This window comes from Adiantum capillus-veneris, chromosome 19 (assembly GCF_014529385.1).
Source record: "Adiantum capillus-veneris isolate H3 chromosome 19, ASM1452938v2, whole genome shotgun sequence".
In the NCBI taxonomy this organism is placed as follows: domain Eukaryota; kingdom Viridiplantae; phylum Streptophyta; class Polypodiopsida; order Polypodiales; family Pteridaceae; genus Adiantum; species Adiantum capillus-veneris.
Window position 1 is genome coordinate 94824044 of NC_140949.1, and position 19115 is coordinate 94843158.

At 44.3% G+C, this 19115-nt stretch overlaps 1 protein-coding gene across 10 annotated transcripts in view; it reads right to left on the reverse strand.

Moving 5' to 3' along the window:
* The window catches only part of LOC147434490 (pentatricopeptide repeat-containing protein At3g03580-like), a 68084-nt gene extending 54950 nt beyond the window's left edge, over window positions 1–13134 (reverse strand). For 4 of the 10 annotated variants that reach the window (XM_086490932.1, XM_086490936.1, XM_086490935.1 and 1 more), the window contains exon 1: window positions 9530–13134. In XM_086490932.1, the coding sequence (XP_086347058.1) occupies window positions 10660–12954 (2295 nt within the window). In that variant the 5' untranslated portion in view covers window positions 12955–13134 and the 3' untranslated portion in view covers window positions 9530–10659. Of the gene's footprint in view, window positions 1–8857 lie in introns of those variants that run through there. The other 6 variants (XM_086490941.1, XM_086490940.1, XM_086490937.1 and 3 more) reach the window with 6 other exon arrangements.
* Between the last annotated feature and the right edge of the window lie 5981 nt (window positions 13135–19115).

Genomic DNA, 19115 nt, shown 5'->3' on the forward strand with positions numbered 1-19115 from the left:
TGCAACTCCGCAAGTTGAGCTTGCACTTGTTGAAGCTCCTCTTCAACGCTTCTCCCTTGGCTCGACATGGTTCTTCCCGTTCTTCCCGGAATCGTCCTACTTTGCAGAGAAAGAGAGGAGTCCAAGCTCTGATACCACTGTCACAAAACGGGAGCGTACACGAGCACTTGAAAATCTGAAAATTAAAATACTTTGCAAGTGTGAGAGAAGGGAGAAGATCGACACAGTATTGGGGACCAGAAGATGGGCTGGTCCACCCCCGTTAAGAGTATTCTTTTATTCAGGGAGAATTTGTATACAAGCACGAGAACCCGAGGAAACCCCTCCGTTCTGTAATCTTAGACCCGAAGGTCATGCTTTCCCGTAAAGGGCTTGGGCACAAGGCCGTTCCTTCCCGTAAGGGACTTAGGCGCGAAGCCGTACTTTCCCGTAAGGGACTTAGGCGTGAAGCCGTACTTCCCGTGAAGGGCCTTCCCGTAAGACGGGAGATTCCTGCAAAACAAACCACACAAACACGCGACAACAATTCGTATGGCGAATCCACAATAGATACCTGTCACTCTTGCGCGGAAAAAGCGACTTCCGTGCTTCGTAGTCTCGCGATCTCTTGCAACAGAATCTTCTCTTGCTGATGTTGGTACCTCCCGTGAGTGAGGGCATGTGGTGCTTTTATAGCTCCCTGGCCACGGCACGAATAACTGCTCGCGTAGAGATCGCGGCCGTTTTTTTTGTTTTGTTTTTTTTTTTTTTGCGCTGTTCTACCCGAAATAGGGAGAGAGAATTCGTTGGCTGGTTTTGTTGCTTTATCTTCTAAGTGGCTGCCCACTTATTAAGTGGACGGCCGGCATATTTTAAAATTGATCTGAACCTGCCCAAAAACTCAATAAAACCTTATAAGTTAAAACCAATGCATTTAACAACACTTCCCAGGCGTCCCTGGATGCAACCACATGCACGAATGCAATGCAAACATAGATTCCTCGCGGGAAAGCGTCTGCCTTCCCGCGATTGTTCCTGCTTTTTGTAAAAAGCTTCATTGAACCCATCTTTATTCTTGTGCTTGCGTTCTTACGCGTATTTTCTTACTCAGTTCGGATTTCCTCCTTAGCCTACGGGATGCCCCCTTACTGATGCACCCGTCACCCATCATGTGACGCATCAGGGGCACTCGTAACCCGGCCCTTTCCACCTAACTTACGGAAACTCCTTCGCGATGTTTACCGTCACCCATCAAATGACACATCAGAGTTGTCCGTTCTTGATGGCAGTTCCTGTAGCTACAATCTTTCAACAGTTCTTAGTGCACACAATAAAATATCCTAAAAAAGAGATTAATCATTAAAAATAAGAAAATAGTCCAATTAGCAACAGCATGTACCACCGCATGACCCAGTTTTGCAGTTGCATATGAACCACCTCTTGTAAGGTCATTTATTTTATAAGTGACTTTATTATTTATCAAAATCGTGGGGGCTGAATGGAGCTTGCTCGACCCAGCATATTTTGGCTAAATAAAAAGGCCCAAGGCGCCAGTAGAGAACAGAAGAGGCATAAGGCACAAGGAGGTTCAACGATTTGCAGACCTCAAGATCTTCAACGTTTTTCTCAAGGAGAACCAGCGTTTTCAGTTTTCAGCCCTTAGCCTCGCGAGAACCCGCAGCATCTGTAGCAGATCCTCGCAATCACGACCCCAACACTCAGATCAGCCTAGTGTTTTCAGTTTTCAGCGTTTTGCAGATTCAGCCCAGATCAACCAACGTTGTCTGTTTTCAGCCCTAAGCAAGTAGCGTTTTTGCATTCTCAGCCCTTGAAGGCCTCAGCGGTATCAGATCAGCCCTTGCCTCGCAGCAATAGCAGATCCATAGCATTGGATTTTAGCATTTTCATATTTCAGCCTTGACATCGTTGTCGTCATCGACATCATCGCGTCAAGTACCACAGCATCTAGAAGCATTGTACGAGACTTTGTGCAATCTAAAGCAAATGCCTCTCTAGAAATAGAGAGGGGGGCCCTTGGAGGGGGGTTTGGGACCCCATCTGGTGTCGTCTCCCCTCTCTCTCTCTCTCTCTCTCTCTCTCTCTCTCTCTCTCTCTCTCTCTCTCTAGCACTCTCATGCACTTTGCACTCACAGTTTTCCACTCTCTTGTTTTGGTCATTGCACATTCTCTCGTTAAGTCAAGGAAGGCTCTTCCTTCCAGTCAGTAGAACGAACCTTGAGCACCCACTAATCACTCATCCTCAGACATACACCATCATTCACTTCCGCTGCACATTACAGTAGGAGGATCAAATCCTTCGTAGAAGAAGAATCTTCTGAGCTCTGAAACCACTATAATAGACTTGGACACTCCAAGCCGAGGATCTAGTGCAATAAACGCGAGAAAACTGAAAGAACTGAACATAACTAAAAGAGAGAGACGACACGACACGACACAACAAAGTTTCGTGTCCAAAGAGATTGGCCCCAAAGACTAGCACCCCTTCTCGGTATTTCTTTATTGTTATGCTTCACAAAGTACAATGTCCGTGGGTCCTCTTCTCTCAACAATGCTCCCAAGAGAATCTATCGAAGAGAAAGCCCTTGGCAATTTATTTGAAGTATCACTCTACAGCTGATTAGATAGACCTACCTACTCGGAATATCAATCAAGTGACTTTTCCATAGTCACAAGGGACGCATCTCAAGGAGTGGAGACGGGGGACAGGGCTCAAACGGATTGTGTAAACAAGAGGGCGGGACAGCAAGTGGGGACGGGAAGCCCAAAAATGGGCGTCCCTTGTTACGCTAACAATTGCAGAATCCCCATACCCATGTACACTGTCACATGCGCACTTCACTTGTGCCACGTGGACACGCTTCTAGCATAGTCCAGCATGAGTCTTAGCTTAGGACTGAGCCTGGCACCTTTGTGAGCCTCTAGCAGGACGTGCATGTCTAGGCCAGTCACACTTGCATAACCTTTTGCACAAGAACAGTCATTTCATCATGCAGGCATTTTACCTCGTGAACCACTTCTTATAAGTCATTTTATTAAAAGTGACTTTTGGAATCCTTTTTTGTAAGTTTTCTGGGAAGCTTGCCCTACCCAACATATAATTCCTATAAATGAAACCCATTGGGCACTCGGTAGAAGCAGCTGAAGCAGGACACAGCAGGGCAAGCACCCGTAGCAAAGCAGGCAGGCACCCACAGGTCCCAGTGTTTTCTAAAGGATCAGCCCAGCATTTTCAGCCTCCAGCAATCAGCGTTTTCAACCACTACCACCAACGCTTTCAATTCCCAGCCTTAGCCTCGCGAGAACCCACATCCTCTGGTTGCATATCCTCGCCAGATACCCATCTAGTACCAGATCAGCCTAGTGTTTTCAGAATTCAGCAAATCAGCCTGGCGTTTTTAGATTCAGCCAGAGCAGCTAGCGTTTTTGCTTTTCAGCCCTAGTCCGACGAAGCAGTTGCAGATCCAAGCCGCAATGCTGCCACAGTGGCAGATCCCCAGCAGAGCATCTAACGTTTTCAGTTTTCAGCCTTGACGTCGTCGTCAACGACACCATCGTTGTCGACATCGTCATCCTCATCGCAGATCCCTATCTTGACGACGACACCTTCGCCATCGTCATCACAGTCCCGGACTTGACGACGACATCATCGTCGTCATCATCATCATAGTCCCGGACTTGATGACGACACCATCGTCGTCATCGTCACAGTCACTATCGTCGTCGTCGTCGACATAGACCAGCAATACCCGTCATCAACATCATCGTCTTCGACACAAAACAATCGCCGACTTCACCGTCTACGACACAGTACCGTCGTCGACTTCATCATCGTCGACAAAGACCCATAGTACCGCATCGTCCACTTCATCGTCTTCGACATAGACCTCATCGTCAACCTCCTCGTCTTCGACATAGAACCTCAGTACCTCAATACCCATTACCCAACATCAGTAGCATCAACATCTTAGCATTTAGTCATTGTAGCAGCATTGTGCAAGAATAAAGAAAGTACTTGCTCTCGCAACACAGCAAGGGGGCCCTTGAGGGTTGGGACCCGACATCCTTGGGTCGTCTCTTTTCTCTCTCTTGTCTCTCTCTTTCTTTTAGTTAGTTCTTTCAAGTGACGTAAAGTGTCCCTTGTGTTTGTGTGCGGAGTACTAGATCCGAGCAAATCCTTATTCTCTTCCATTGCACCTCACATTGGTATCAAAGCTCTGTGCGTGCTTTGGTTTCGCGAACTCAAGGGAAGAACCAAAGTACCCAAGCAGAACCTCAAGAACCCAAGCAAAACCAAGAACCGAGAGAACCTCTCCCAAAAAAAAAATCCTGAAGAATCTTTGAGTCCCGACCATGGACTTACCAGATCCCATCTTCATTGCCATGTCTTTGAAGGAAGATCGACATCGGATACAAGAAAACCCAGATCTTGAGTACCAAGATCTATTAGCCTCTTATGCAGATATGGAAGGAGTCGGAGATAGGATCCCTAGCCTCTTCTGCAGTTGCATTTGCATTCGCATGTAGCGTGCATCCACTTCCGCCAACAAAAAACCCTTGGATATTTCTCCGAGCACCCTTACCTTTCATCTTCACCTGCAATGTTATCACGACAGAACTATTCGAGCGGTAGTGCTTGCATGCAAGCAAAGTCAGCACGAAGGCTGGTATTTTGCGATAGTAGTAAGGCTACCTAGTAGCTCGTATGGTCGGTGTTTACATCGCAGCAGTACCTACATCCGTAGTATCCACCCGTTTGGAGAAATTTTCATTGGAGATGCATCCACAGCATCAAAAGCATTCATCAGTCACAATCAGAAGTACAGTTAGAAGTTCGGCAGTTGTGCCTCCTTTTTAACACGGGGGGATGTCACGTGCGCACTTCACCTGCGACACGTGGACACGCTTCTGCCATAGTCTAGCATGAGTCTTAGCTTAGGACTGAGCTTGGCACCTTTTTGAGCCTCTAGCAGACGTGCATGTCCAGGCCAGTCATACTTTCATACCCTCTCGCACAAGAACAATCAATTCATCATGCAGGCATTCAATGGCGTGAACCACCTCTTAAAAATCATTTATTAAAAGTGACTTTTGGAATTCTTTTTTGTAAGTTTGTTGGGAAGTTTGCACTACCCAACATATAATTCCTATAAATGAACCCATTGGGCACTCAGTAGAAGTAGAAGAAGCAAGACACAGTAGGGCAGGCACCCGCAGCAAAGCAGGCAAGCACCCACAGGTCCCAGCGTTTTCTAAAGGATCAGCCCAGCGTTTTCAGCCTCCAACAATCAACGTTTTCAGCCACTACCACCAGCCTTTTCAGCTCCCACCCTTAGCCTCGCGAGAACCCACATCCTCTGGTTGCAGATCCTCGCCAGATACCCCATCTAGTACCAGATCAGCCTAGTGTTTTCAGAATTCAGCAAATCAGCCTGGCGTTTTCAGATTTCAGCCAGATCAGCCAGCGTTTTTGCATTTCAACCCTAGATCAGTGAAGCAGTTGCAGATCCAAGCCGCAGTGTTGCCACAGTAGCAGATCCCCAGCAGAGCATCTAGCGTTTTCGGTTTTCAGCCTTGACGTCATCGTCATCCACACCATCGTTGTCGTCGACATCGTCATCATCATTGCAGATCCCTATCTTGACGACCACACCTTCGTCATCGTCATTGCAGTCCCAGACTTGACGACGACACCATCGTCGTTGTCGTCGACATAGACCAGCAGTACCCGTTGTCGACATTATCGTCTTCGACACAGAACTGTCGTTGACTTCACCGTCTTCGACACATAACCGTCGTCGACATCATCGTCTTCGACACAGTATCATCGTCGACTTCATCTTCGTCGACAAAGACCCCTAGTACCTCGACGACTTCATCGTCTTCAACATCGACCTCGTTGTCGACCTCCCCGTCTTTGACATAGAACCTCAGTACCTCAGTACCCATTACCCAACATCAGTAGCATCAATACCCATTAGCATCTGCATCTCAACATTTAGTCATTGTGTGCAAGAATAAAGAAAGTACTTGCTCTCACAACAGAGCCACGGGACCCTTGAGGGTTGGGACCCGACATTGTCACGCGACACATCCAACCCTATGTGTCCGTGGACAAGCTACAGCATGATCAGGGTTCAGTCAGTCCAGTCAGTCTAGATTAGAAGTGATATGGCACTTTTGTGAGTCTATTCGTAGACCGTGCATGCCCAGTCACTTAGTGTAGATGCATATCCTCTGGTTGCACACAGCATGATCATAAGCATTCCCATCAAAATCCATCAGAATCCTTCAGGGGAATTTTCTAGTGCATTTAGCCTATTTTACCTATTTTTGACATTTTTCGCTTATTATTTTTAAGTGACTTTTGTTGGAAAGTAGGTAGGGCAAATTGAGTAAGTTTGTATATAAGCAACCCTAGACTAGCACTAAATGGCAGAAGAGGCAGCAGGAGCCCAAGCTCAACAGGCAACTTCTCAAGCAAGAACCCCTTGGCGGCGACTTTCCCTCCAAGCAGAGAACCCCACATGCTAGCGTTTCCTCTTCACATCAGCCTAGCGTTTTCCATCTCCCTCATCGCCAGCAGATCCCCTCGGCCCTAGCGTTAGTAAAAGCCAGATCGCCCTCCTTTTCTAGCCTAGCGTTTTCAGCAGATGAAACCTCAGTATGCAGCGTTTTTCAGCCATGAAGCACCTGCAGTTTCAGCCCTAAAAGAGTAGCAGAATCAGCCCCAAAGAACATCAGTCTTCAGCCTTCAGTAGATGCAGATTTTCAGCCCTAAAAGACCAGCAAAATCAGCGGTTTCCAGAGCGTTTTCGGCAACAGCAGATTTCAGCCCATAGTTTTTGGACAGCAAATAAAAGATTGCAGATTTCAGCCCTTAGGTCGGTGTCACCATCCCCGTCGTCATCGCCGACATAGCCTAGACTTGCATCAGTCTCATGCATACCGTTTGTACCAGATTGTGCAATCATAAGTAGACCACTCTCGCCAACGAGAGTGGGGCCTTCGGAGGAGGGATTTACAACGTCTCTGGTGTTGTATCTCTCTTCTCTCTCTATCTCTCAGTCTCATACACTTGCACGCACAGTGTCCATTCACTTTGTTTGTGATCATAGCATTCTCTCATTAAGAACGGAAGGCTCTCCCTTCCATAAGAACAAAAGGAACCTTGAACACAGTTCGGAGCACTCATCTTGAGCAAAGTGCAAACATTCATTCCGCTGCACCTAACAGACATCCTTGGGTTGTCTCTTTTCTCTCTCTTGTCTCTCTCTTTCTTTCAATTCAGTTCTTTCAAGGGAAGTAAAGTGTCCCTTGTGTTTGTGTGCGGAGTACTAGATCCGAGCAAATCCTTATTCTCTTCCATTGCACCTCACATTGGTATCAGAGCTCTGTGCGTGCTTCGGTTTCGCGAACTCAAGGGAAGAACCAAAGTACCCAAGCAGAACCTCAAGAACCCAAGCAAAACCAAGAACCGAGAGAACCTCTCCCAAAAAAAAAATCCTGAAGAATCTTTGAGTCCCGACCATGGACTTACCAGATCCCATCTTCATTGCCATGTCTTTGAAGGAAGATCGACATCGGATACACGAAAACCCAGATCTTGAATACGAGGATCTACTAGCCTCTTATGCGGATATGGAAGGAGTTGGAGACAGGATCTCTTCTGCATTTGCATTCGCATGTAGTATGCATCCACTTCTGTCGACAAAAAATGCTTGGATTTTTCTCTGAGCACCCTTACCTTTCATCTTCACCCGCCATGTTTTCACGACAATACTGTTCGAGTGGTAGTGCTTGCTTGTAGGCAGAGTCAACACGAAGGCTGGTATTCTGCGACAATAGTAAGGCTACCTAGTGACTCGTATGGTCGGTATTTACATCGTAGTAGTACCTATATCCGTAGTATCCACCCATTTGGAGGAATTTTCATTGGTGATACATCCATAACATCATTAGCATTCATCGGTCAACATCATAAGTACAGTTAGAAGTTCGGCAGCTGTGCCTCACTTTTAGTTGTGCCTCACTTTTAACAGGGGGGATGTCACATGCGCATTTCACTTACGCCACGTGGACATGCTTCTGCCATAGTCTAGCATGGGTCTTAGCTTAGGACTCAGCCTGGCACCTCTGCGAGCCTCTAGCAGGACGTGCATGTCCAGGCCAGTCACACTTGCATACCCTCTCTTGCACAAGAATGGTCATTTCATCATGCAGGCATTTTACCGCGTGAACCACCTCTTATAAGTCATTTTATTAAAAGTGACTTTTGGAATTCTTTTTTTGTAAGTTTCTTGGGAAGCTTGCCCTACCCAGCATATAATTCCTATAAATGAAACCAATTGGGCACTTAGTAGAAGCAGAAGAAGCAGGACACAGCAGGGCAGGCACCCGCTGCAAAGCGGGCAGGCACCCACAGGTCCCAACGTTTTCTCAAGGATCAGTCCAGCGTTTTCAGCCTCCAGCAATCAGCGTTTTCAGCCACTACCACCAGCCTTTTCAGCTCCCAGCCTTAGCCTCGCGAGAACCCACATCCTCTAGTTGCAAATCGTCGTCGGATACCCCATCTAGTATCAGATCAGCCTCGCGTTTTCAGAATTCAGCAGATCAGCCTAGCTTGATCAAAAGCAATTGTCACGAGAGCCTCCAAAATAGGAGAGTTTTGTGAAGCTAGAGGATCTTGTAAAGTTCCATTGGTTGCTTTTGCCGAAGTCAGGGGTGGAATCGAATTGGCCTTAATTGAAAAGGATCGCCCTCTTGTGAGAACAAGAGGAAGACTAAGCTCTAATATCACTGCAACCATCCGTCCACTGAGAGACCAAACGCACAAAATCACTACTAAGAAGACCTGAAAGAACCGAAAAAATCACACTTGCACTTTGTAGATGGCACGAGAGCGGCGGTGCTCCTCTTTAGAAAGTATTGGCCCTCAAATCAAGCGTCCCAGTCGGTATATATTGATTAACAGAATTTACGATTGTGTGATCACGCATTCCCAAATATGTATTCTACAACTAAGCCAAAGCCTTGTAATTAAACGCATGTGCCAAAAAAGTATCAAAGGCTAAAAACAGCCCTTCAAAAGGACTCTACTTTTGATAACTTTCCAAGAAGTCAAAAAGTCAACTGTCCTTTAAAACTATCGCCCAAAAAGCTGTACGGTAACCCGTAAGTTGCGGCGGAAAAAGTGACCTGCTCGGCTATAAGTTGCGTCCCTTGTTGCTGCCACGTCATCAAAATTGTCACACTGTCTTCTTGCTCTGAGCCCTGCTGTCTCCGCTAAAGAGCTGAACTCTGCCTCTTGACACTGATCCATAAATCTTAGCCAACAGGTGGCCAATTATCACTGACTAATAATTACTTGGATCCATGACACCACCCCCCCCCCCCCCCCCCCCCCCCAAACTCGTGGATCTGGATGGTGGTGTCCATGGTGTCCATGGTCCAAGTAGTAGAAAACCAGGCCCTATTGAATAGATGTGCAAGGAAAGGAGCAAGCTGAAATATACATGTATGAAATGCTCACCTTGGGTACCTGTGCACTTAGTTGCCTTCCCATTTTGAGCTTCCATATAGCTTGCTTTACCATGGATGGTGTGAGGTGGCTGATCTGGTATGTCATATTGAGAGGTAGCGTAAGTATGACATATTTTGGAGTCTGTGATAGGAGTAGGGGAGACCTTCTTGCGGTACTTCTTCCAAGCCTCAGAAAAATGTCTGCCTCTAAATATCAAGCACATGTCAAAGCGGCGCTTGACTTCGAAAGCCCACCTCTTTCGCCTATTCACTGACTGGATACGTCTCTGCACCTAACGGGCAGACATTTCCCCAGTGAGCTTTTGACACAAAATGATTACATGGAGAGAGAGAACGGGGATCAAGGGCCTCTAATTCTTTATGGATAATGCCACATTACACTTACATAACCTGATTGGACTGAATAAACAGCTATATGACAACCTACAAGAGCCTGCACAGAAAAATGCCACCTTTAACTGGGAAACAAAGTTTATGTCATACTGCAGCGAGGCTGCAAATTAATGTCGGTATACCCAACTTCAAAACAGCTTATGAATATAGATGAAGATTGTAAAACACCTGTCATACCTGATGGCTTTTGTTATTATCTGAGGGGAGTGTGCATTCTACTGTCTACAGCAGATTTACACACATAATGTGTTCTTTCCTTCCTTCTGTGCTTATCTATGAGACGATCGAAAACTGGCATTGGCAGTTTTTAAGCCATAACTCCCTGAACGAACTTTCCACTGACATTCTGTTTCAGGGTGCAAAATTAGGCATCATTCCCTGTCTATATTTGAGCTCATTGTATATGTCACGCTAATATGTTTCTACCTTGCTAGCTGTGATTGCTAACACAAATCTTGCACTCCAGTAATGATGTGTACTTAATCTACATAAGGCATGCAGACTTGTCATTATGAGTTGTGTCGTCTGAAACGATGAGAGAATCACTGTCCTGCTGGCTGTAAACTCCAGTACAGATAAATTTACCTTTTGTGTAACTTCCTATAATAAACAGTACACTCCACTATAAGTCCCTCCTGGCATTCCTCTACAATTGAATGGCTCAATTCAGGCAACAATGAATCCACATGTTCAAAAATCTTGTTGCTAATCCCATGAACATTTAACTTATGGATCCACATCAAACATGTAAGTTGCAGCCTTCCTGCTTAACCCTATGGCATTGTGCAATAAGGATGAACTCAGCAATGATGACCAATGAGCATTACTAATCTCAAGTGGCAACTTGGAAAGGTAACACTCAGCCTCCATGAGGCGTCCGGCCCTACAAAGAAGATCAACTAGCCCAGCAAAGCGATCAGCAGTCAATTCCATTCTATAGTTGCTGCTTAATAACACAAAGATATCTGCACCAGCATCTACCATCCCAGCATGATTGCATGCAGACAATAACGCTACAAGGGTAACTTCATCTGGCACAACTCCCTCCTCTTGCATTCTTCTAAAAACAAAAAGAGCTTCTTTACCAAGCCCATGCTGGGCATAAGCAGTCACGAATGCTGTCCAAGAGAGCATACTAGGAGAGCTTAACTTATCAAACATCACATGCACATCCTCCAAAGCCCCAGTCTTGGAATAGAAATTGAAAAGAGCATTTTCAACTGGAGAGTTTAAGTTAAAACCTGCTTCAACTATAAGCGCGTGTATTTTTCTACCCTTTTGTAAAGCTACTAAGCCAGCACAAGCATTTAAAAGACTGATGAAAGTGACCTCATTTGCATCATTGCTTCTCATCTGTACAGCTGAGAAAATGTCAAGGGCCTTTTCGCTGACCCCATGCTGAACACAAGCTGTAATGACAGCATTGAAGGCCACAATGTCAAGGGATTGCATCGCCTGGAACACTCTCAATGCATCTTCTAACTCTCCACAATTGGCATACATACTTATCAGGCTACCTCCCACGAGGTCTAAAGAAAGACCCACCTGTGTAAACCGTGAATGTAAGGTCCTACCATCATCCAACTCTTCTGGGCTGCCACAAGCTCCTAAAACACTTAAATAAGTTACTTCATCAGGCTCCACCTTCTCCTCCTGCATTTTCTGGAAAAGCTGTAGGCCCTCCTTCCTATGCCCTTTCAAGATACATGCAGAAATCATCGCACTCCATAAGACTCTGTCTCGCTGGCGCACTGCATTGAACAAAGAGTATGCTTCAGGCAAAGCTCCAACTTTGCCATACATATCAAGCAGAGCACTTGCAATACGAACATCTGCCTCCAGTCCCAAGTAGCCAATCGTCATGTGAATGCACATTCCCTCAGAGAGATAAGAAAGGCTAGCACAAGCATTCAGAACAATAGTAAAGGTAATGTTGTCTGGCTTACAGCCTTCTAAAAGCATTTGCTTGTAAAGCAGCAAACAATCCTCGTGCTGCTCATACTCCTTATAGGCAGTCATCATAGCTGTCCATGAGACTAAGTTCCGTGGCCTAAGGCTACCAAACACAGAAGCTGCATCCTCGACTTCCCCACATTTGCTGTACATAGTGACAAGTGCAGTTCCTATCCCTACATCCTCATCAAAACCACCGAAGAGAACTAAAGCATGAATTAATCTACCAGAGGGTAAGGCCCTAGGACTTGCACAAGCACCTAATACATTCATAAAGGTCGGCTCATTCGGGTCCACACCATCACTTTGCATGTGCCAGAAAAGCAAGACAGCCTCCTCATGTCGACCATGTCCAGCATATACAGCAATCATTGAAGTCCATGCAACGACATTGTGCAAACGCATCTTATCAAACAATATGCATGCATCTTCTAGCGTATTGCATTTGTCATACATGTTAACAAGGGAGGTTTCAACAGCAACATCAGACTGAAGTCCGGATTCAACAACACATGCATGTATCATTCTGCCTTCCAATGAAGAGCCTATGTTTGTGCAAGCTCTCAAAACAGTTAAAAAGGTTACCCTGTTCGCCTCCATACCTGAGTTTTTCATATCTCTGAAGATCTGTAGAGCCCCCCTGTCATGTCCATTCATAACAAAGCATGTGATCAGAGCTGTCCAGGAGACTACATTAGGAGTAACCGTGCTGTCAAATACAGCACAAGCATCCAATAATGCACCACACCGGCCATACATGCTGATAAGAGGATTCGCAAGGTAGTCATCATCTTCAAGCCCGATGCAAGCAGCAATGTTATGAAGGACATAACCTTGTGATAAGGTTGTGACACTGCTGAGCAGAGATGAAAAATGCACGGCGTCCACATAAACCCAGATAGGTTCATGGGTCTTGGCAGACGTGCTTTGCCGAATTTCGACATGGCTAGAAGAGTCTCTGCATATGTGAGTGACGTTTTTCTGTTGTGAGAAGCTGTGTTTCTGATTGGGTACGTGTTGCAATGGAAGTGGGGAAAGTGTGTGCCTTAATGGGCAGATGACGTGCATTTCCTGTTGACGACTCCGAGCACAACCTGTCGTTCATAGTTAACTCTGCAGATTTGCATGCACCCGCGTGGTCGTGATGATTGAATTTGTTTCAACTCTGCACTGTACAGTAAGTATCCTTTTTTGGGTGGCCATAGATGCATATTCGTTACCTTAAAATGAGCTAGTAAGTTGCAGAAATTATCTTGATTTCATTAACTAGAATCTAAGGTAGATTTCATATGCAGTCTGGAATGCAGAGGAGAAGGGGGGAGTGGAGCTCACCTTGGATGGAGAGAGAGAGAGAGAGAGAGAGAGAGAGAGAGAGAGAGAGAGGAGAAGAAGAAGAAGAAGAAGAGAATTTTAACGTCGTAGGAAGTTATTCCAAGAGACCTCAAAGATCTATCCGACGAGAGTTGAACTCAAGACTTGTTATTCAAGAGGGAAATGGCATAACCAATCTACCACACTGGGGTGATAGAAAGGTTATACCATTTTCCTCTTCTTATTAACACACTCACACACCCATACACACACACACGAGAAGAAGAGAATTTTAACGTCGTAGGAAGCTATCCCAAGAGACCTCAAAGATCTATCTGACGAGAGTGGAACTCAAGACCTGTTATTTTTCAAGAGGGAAATGGCATAACCAATGTACCACACTTGGGTGATAGAAAGGTTATACCATTTCCCTCTTCTTATTAACACACTCACACACCCACACGCACACCCGAGAAGTAGAGAATTTTAACGTCGTAGGAAGTTATCCCAAAAGACCTCAAAGATCTATCCGACTAGAGTTGAACTCAAGACCTGTTATTCAAGAGGGAAATGGCATAACCAATCTACCACACTTGGGTGCAGAAAGAGATTTCCAAAGAGAGAGAGAGAGAGAGAGAGAGATTTGTTTTGCTCTGCGATGGCGTAGTGAATGGTGTGCGATGTTTCCTCCTAAGGCCATTGCATGCTTTTTGTGATGCACCATTCCCTGTCACGAGCTATTCGCAGCTTGCAGGAGCCAGGCTATCGCTTAGCAACTTCGTAGGCTCTCCCTTTCGTACCATTCATGCATGTGTAGTTCGGCAACGATTGAAAAGGGCAAGGTTGTGCGAAAATGACGGGGACAAAGAATGGGGTGGATGCCTTATCAGAGTGCACGGTTCTCCACAGTTTATCGAGAAAGCACTAGGCTTCTAGCTGTAGACAACAATCAGCATAAGCTAAAACCAAGTGAAATGAGTGCAACTAGAGATAATATAGTGCTAATAAGAGAGTATAATGAAAATTAGAGATTAATTGAGAGAGATAACTAAATATAAATTATGGCTAATATAGTAGGAAACAAGAAAGCAACACATATTTTATGCCGACAACCAATAGAAACTTTCGATCTTGATTTTTGATAACCCTATTACATTTCCATTGCACACGCCACTAGTTTGTACACCTCAATCTGCAAATCTCAATACCAAAAATCCCCAACCACTCTCGAAAACAACCTGTTTGCCAAGCACAATTCAATGAAGAAGCCATTCAATTTTCTCGCCTTCACTTGCCGAGCTTGCTCAAAACTTCGTCTCAAGATTCTCTCAAACTCTGCTTCATATAGCTCTCGAATCGATGTAGGTGATGAAAAACACAACAGCCAAAAAGCTCCATACAAATTCCCTCATGCTTGCCCCTCCTCAAACAAGAGCACATGGTGATGAAGATGAGAAACCTTTCATCTTCCTCCTTCCTCGATAGCCATTAAAACTCCCCTCAAGCTTTTTTCCTTCCTGTGCTCCAAGAACACCTTCTTCTTCAATTGCCCTTCCCAAAAAATCTCCTCAAATCACTTCTTCTTCTTCTTCCCGTTTGAACAAAACTGCTGAAAGAGAGATCTTCAAGGAAATCCCCTCTCCTCTTCACCTCCAACTCAAAAACTTCTTCCTAGAGCTCCCTTCACCACTCTTCACAAGCTCGTCCTCCCTTCATCCAGATCAAGAGAGCACGAGAGAGAGAGAGAGAGAGAGAGAGAGAGAGAGAGAGAGAGAGAGAGAGAGAGAGAGCTTTGATTTGCTGCCCACTTTCTCCTTCCTTCTTTCGTTGCACTCTAGTCTCCCCCCAATAATCCCTTCTCTCTCTCCGCACGAGAGAGAGAGAGAGAGAGAGAGAGACCTTGCATGTTGTCACACCACTGTGACAATGCATGAGAACTCACTTGATGATGTGGCACATGTGTCATGTCATGGCACTTACAAGGTCAAATAGAAACATTCGCCTCACTTTTGATACTTTTTGAGGCACGGGAATAAAAGCAATAATGTTTTATTGTGATACATGTGAAAGAACTACTACGATTGTTATTGTGTACATACCTATATGGGGAGTCGTAGCCCTGGCTGTGGCGCCATTGTGTTTTTTCTCGCTTTATAACATGCTTAATTTGGTTTGAGAATGTACATTTTTCAAGTGTTTTGTGGTGGCACACTCATCTCGCCTACAAAGTTCGATGCAAGAAAAAACTACCAAAAATAGTAACTAGCAGGTGCAATTCTCACAAATGTGTCTGACTGATCATAACAAGTAAAAAATTGATGCTCAATATGCAATTTAATCTCAAGGGAAGTTTTGGGATTTTTTTCTAGCTTCTTTGGTTTTCTAATGCTAAAAAAAAATCGTTTTTGGGCCTAAAAGGGTATTAAAAAATGGGCCATTTTTTAAGAAAAATACTCCAAAAGTGACATCAAAAATTTCACGAGTTTCTAAGCAAGGGGGCTGCTTGGTTATGACTAAAAAACTTGCAATTTTCTCCCTTTTGTGTATTCACTTCATGGTTGCTCTATCAATGGGTGGTGCAGTCCCACCTCTCTACTATCTTGTATCTGAGCTTGTGAGAGAGTGAATTCAAAATGGTGTGTGGGCTTCAATATGGAAGCTTTTAAATTTTTGCAAAATTATAAAATGTTTGATGTGAAGGTGGAAGCTCGTGATCTCCTTTCAACAATTTGAAGTTACATGTAATTAGAGGTGAGGCTACAAGATTCCATGAAAAAGGTTGGGTTTTGAATGGGAGTTATGCTTTTATGTGACTCTAGTTTTGGTGGTTGAAACTTAAGTGTTTTTCATTGATCTTTTTTAAGTAAAAGTGGTTGTGAGTTTGTGATCCTTTTAGCATAAACTCGCTTACAAAAACATGTAGATTCCAAGCACAAAAGGAAAGAGGGTTTGTGATTTCCTATCACAAATTCTCTTAGTTTTAAGTCTCCTTTAGGAAAAGGGTTGGTGAATTCCATAAAAACTTTTTCACAAAGTGTTTGTGACTCTCATTATGAAAAGGCGGTGGTAATGCATGCGTTACTCTTCACTCAACCGTGCTATCTTATAGCCTCTCCCTAGCGTACACATTGTCCGGCCGTGCCGGTACCCTTGCCCATAGGACCCATGTCCTTAGATTACCCCCCCCCCCCCCCCCCCCCTTGGAGAATCATTTTCGTCCTCGAAAACGAACATAGGAAAACCAACACCTGTCGTCTGACATGATGTCCGGTGCGAAGCTCATGAGAATCCAAAATCTTTTTGGGTTCATGTGAGAATACTTGGCGGTTCGATAAGGTCAACTAACACACCTGTGTCAATGACATTATCATTATGTCCTAGCTGTTTTCGTAAATGGCTAACATGAAAAACAGGATGAACTCGTGAAAGCTCTGGAAGAGCTAACTTATAGGCCACTTGACATATTCGTTTGAGAATGGTAAACGGTCCACAATAGCGTGGTGAAAGTTTAGCAACTTTTCCCGTCTTCAGACTTTCTGAATGCTCAGGAACTTTGAGGAAACCTTGTCTCCTTCTTCAAAAGTAGCAAGACGACGATGCTCATCTGCGTACTTCTTATATCAATCTTGAGCTTGCTTAACATTCTGTCGAGCAACTCGAAGCATGTCAAAATGGTCTCGGAGAAAATCCTTTGCTTGTTGTATCTTCTCCTTAGCCAACCCCACCATAATGGGTGATCTAGGTTGAAATCCATATAAAAGCATAAATGGACTAACCCTGTAGCTACATGCTTTGAACCATTATAAGCAAATTCCAATATAGGTAAGTAGTATTCCCAATTGGTTTGCTTCTTGCTAACGTACGCTCGTAGCATATTCTCTAGCACTCTCTTTTGGTTTGACCATCTGTTTTTAGATGATCAACCGTACTTAGACTAAGTTTAGTTTCCAGCTTTTGAAACACAACTCTCCAGAAGTGATTATCAAACTTTCGATCTCTGTCACTAATGATACTAGCTGGAAGACCGTAGAGTCTATATATATGCTCTACAAATAGCCATGCTAATTCCGGTGTCTTAACCATGGTCTTAGTGGGAATGAATCGACCCATCTTTGTGAGACAGTCTACAATTACCCATATGGCATCATGGCCACGATTTGTAGTAGGTAGTTCTACTACAAAATCTATAGAGATACTCTCCCACTTACCTGTGGAATCTCTAAAGGATGTAAAAGGCCACCTACCTTGAGGCACTCTGCCTTATTAATTTGGCATTGTTGGCAGTTTAGTACGTACTCTTGAACATCATGATGGAAGCCCAGCCAGAAAAATTACCATCGAGCTAAGGCATATGTCTTACGAATCCCTGGATGACCAGCACTTGGAATATCGTGACAAATAAGATTTGGCGCCTAGTGTGTAAGTCCTTTGGCACACATACTCTACCCTTGTGGAGTAAGTAGCCATCATCAATGGAAAAATTTCTTCCATCGCTTAAGCTATTCCTTAGTAGGAGTGGAGCTCTATGTGTTGGAGTTTTTATGTGCACGTGCAGAGACATATTGATTTAGTTGTACAGAGACATGTGAGTGTGAAGGATCCCTTTTTAAAACTGCACTCCACACTATTGTTGTTCTATATATGGGTGAATTTTTTATCACTGGTCCAAATGAGGCACATGTTATTGAATTTAAGGCTGATTTGAATGCTACTTCAAGATGAAAGATTTGGGGCTGTTGCATCATTACTTGGGCATACAATTTAAGCAGTGTGATGGTGGTATTTCCTTGTGTCAGACAAGTTACATAGAGACATTGTTATGTAAATTTGGAATTGAGGATTGCAAACAAGTTTGAAATTGTGTCTTCATGATGCTGATGATCCTGTCGATATCACTCTTTACCAAATTGATGTTGGATACCTTATTTATGTATGCAACACGATGCCGATATTCAATTTGCATTCTCATAGGTCAACACATTTATGCATAGCACAGGGTCTAAGCATTGGTAGGATGTCAAGCGGATCTTTTGCTACTTGAGTGGAACTTTACATCTTGCATTGTTTTATCCTCATATTTACATGCTTTTTTGAACTCAGATTAGGCTCGTTGTCATGACACGTGAGTGGTTTTTGTTTCGCATTGGGCAGTTCATGCATATCATAGTTGAGCAAGAAGCAACCTACTGTGGCCATTTCTAGTTTTGAAATTGAGTACATGGCAATATTGACAACTACGATTGAGTGTGTATGGCTCAGACGCCTTATTAGTGGTTTGAATGTTGGCTAGGACACTGCTGCTATCATTATCCACACTGACAATCAGAGCGTATTGGCATTTGTGAGGAACCAATTTTTCATGCTTGCACAAAGCATTTTGAGGTGCATTACCACTATGTCAAGGAGAGACCTTAACAAGAGAGATCAGCTTGGCTTATGTGCCAACACAGGACAACCTTGCAGCAGATCTTTTCACAAAGGCATTTTCTTGTGAGAAGTTTGAAGATCTCTACAAAGTTTTGGCCTTACTCCCCTTTATGAATTGAACATGTCCTCAAGGCATGGCACTTCCCTATACTCTATGTGCTAGCTCTCATTCATCGCATCACTCCCAGGGGGGGATTTTCTACCATATACATGTGGTAGTGATGTGTGTGAACACACTTAGGACCATCGGGGCATTTTTTCCCTCAGTAGGAGGTTTTTCTCCTTGTGTATTGTATATACGCCCATCACTCTAGGGCTATCTTGTCTTTCCATTGCACACTAAGTAATACCACTCTTTGTTGTGTGCCTTGAGCTTCCTTCATCTTCTCCAAGGTGTGTGTGTTTCCCTGCAACCTTATTTCCAACAGTAATTTGTTAAAACAATTGAAAATCCACCTCCACAATAATTTCCTTTGTGATTTTTAAAAAAT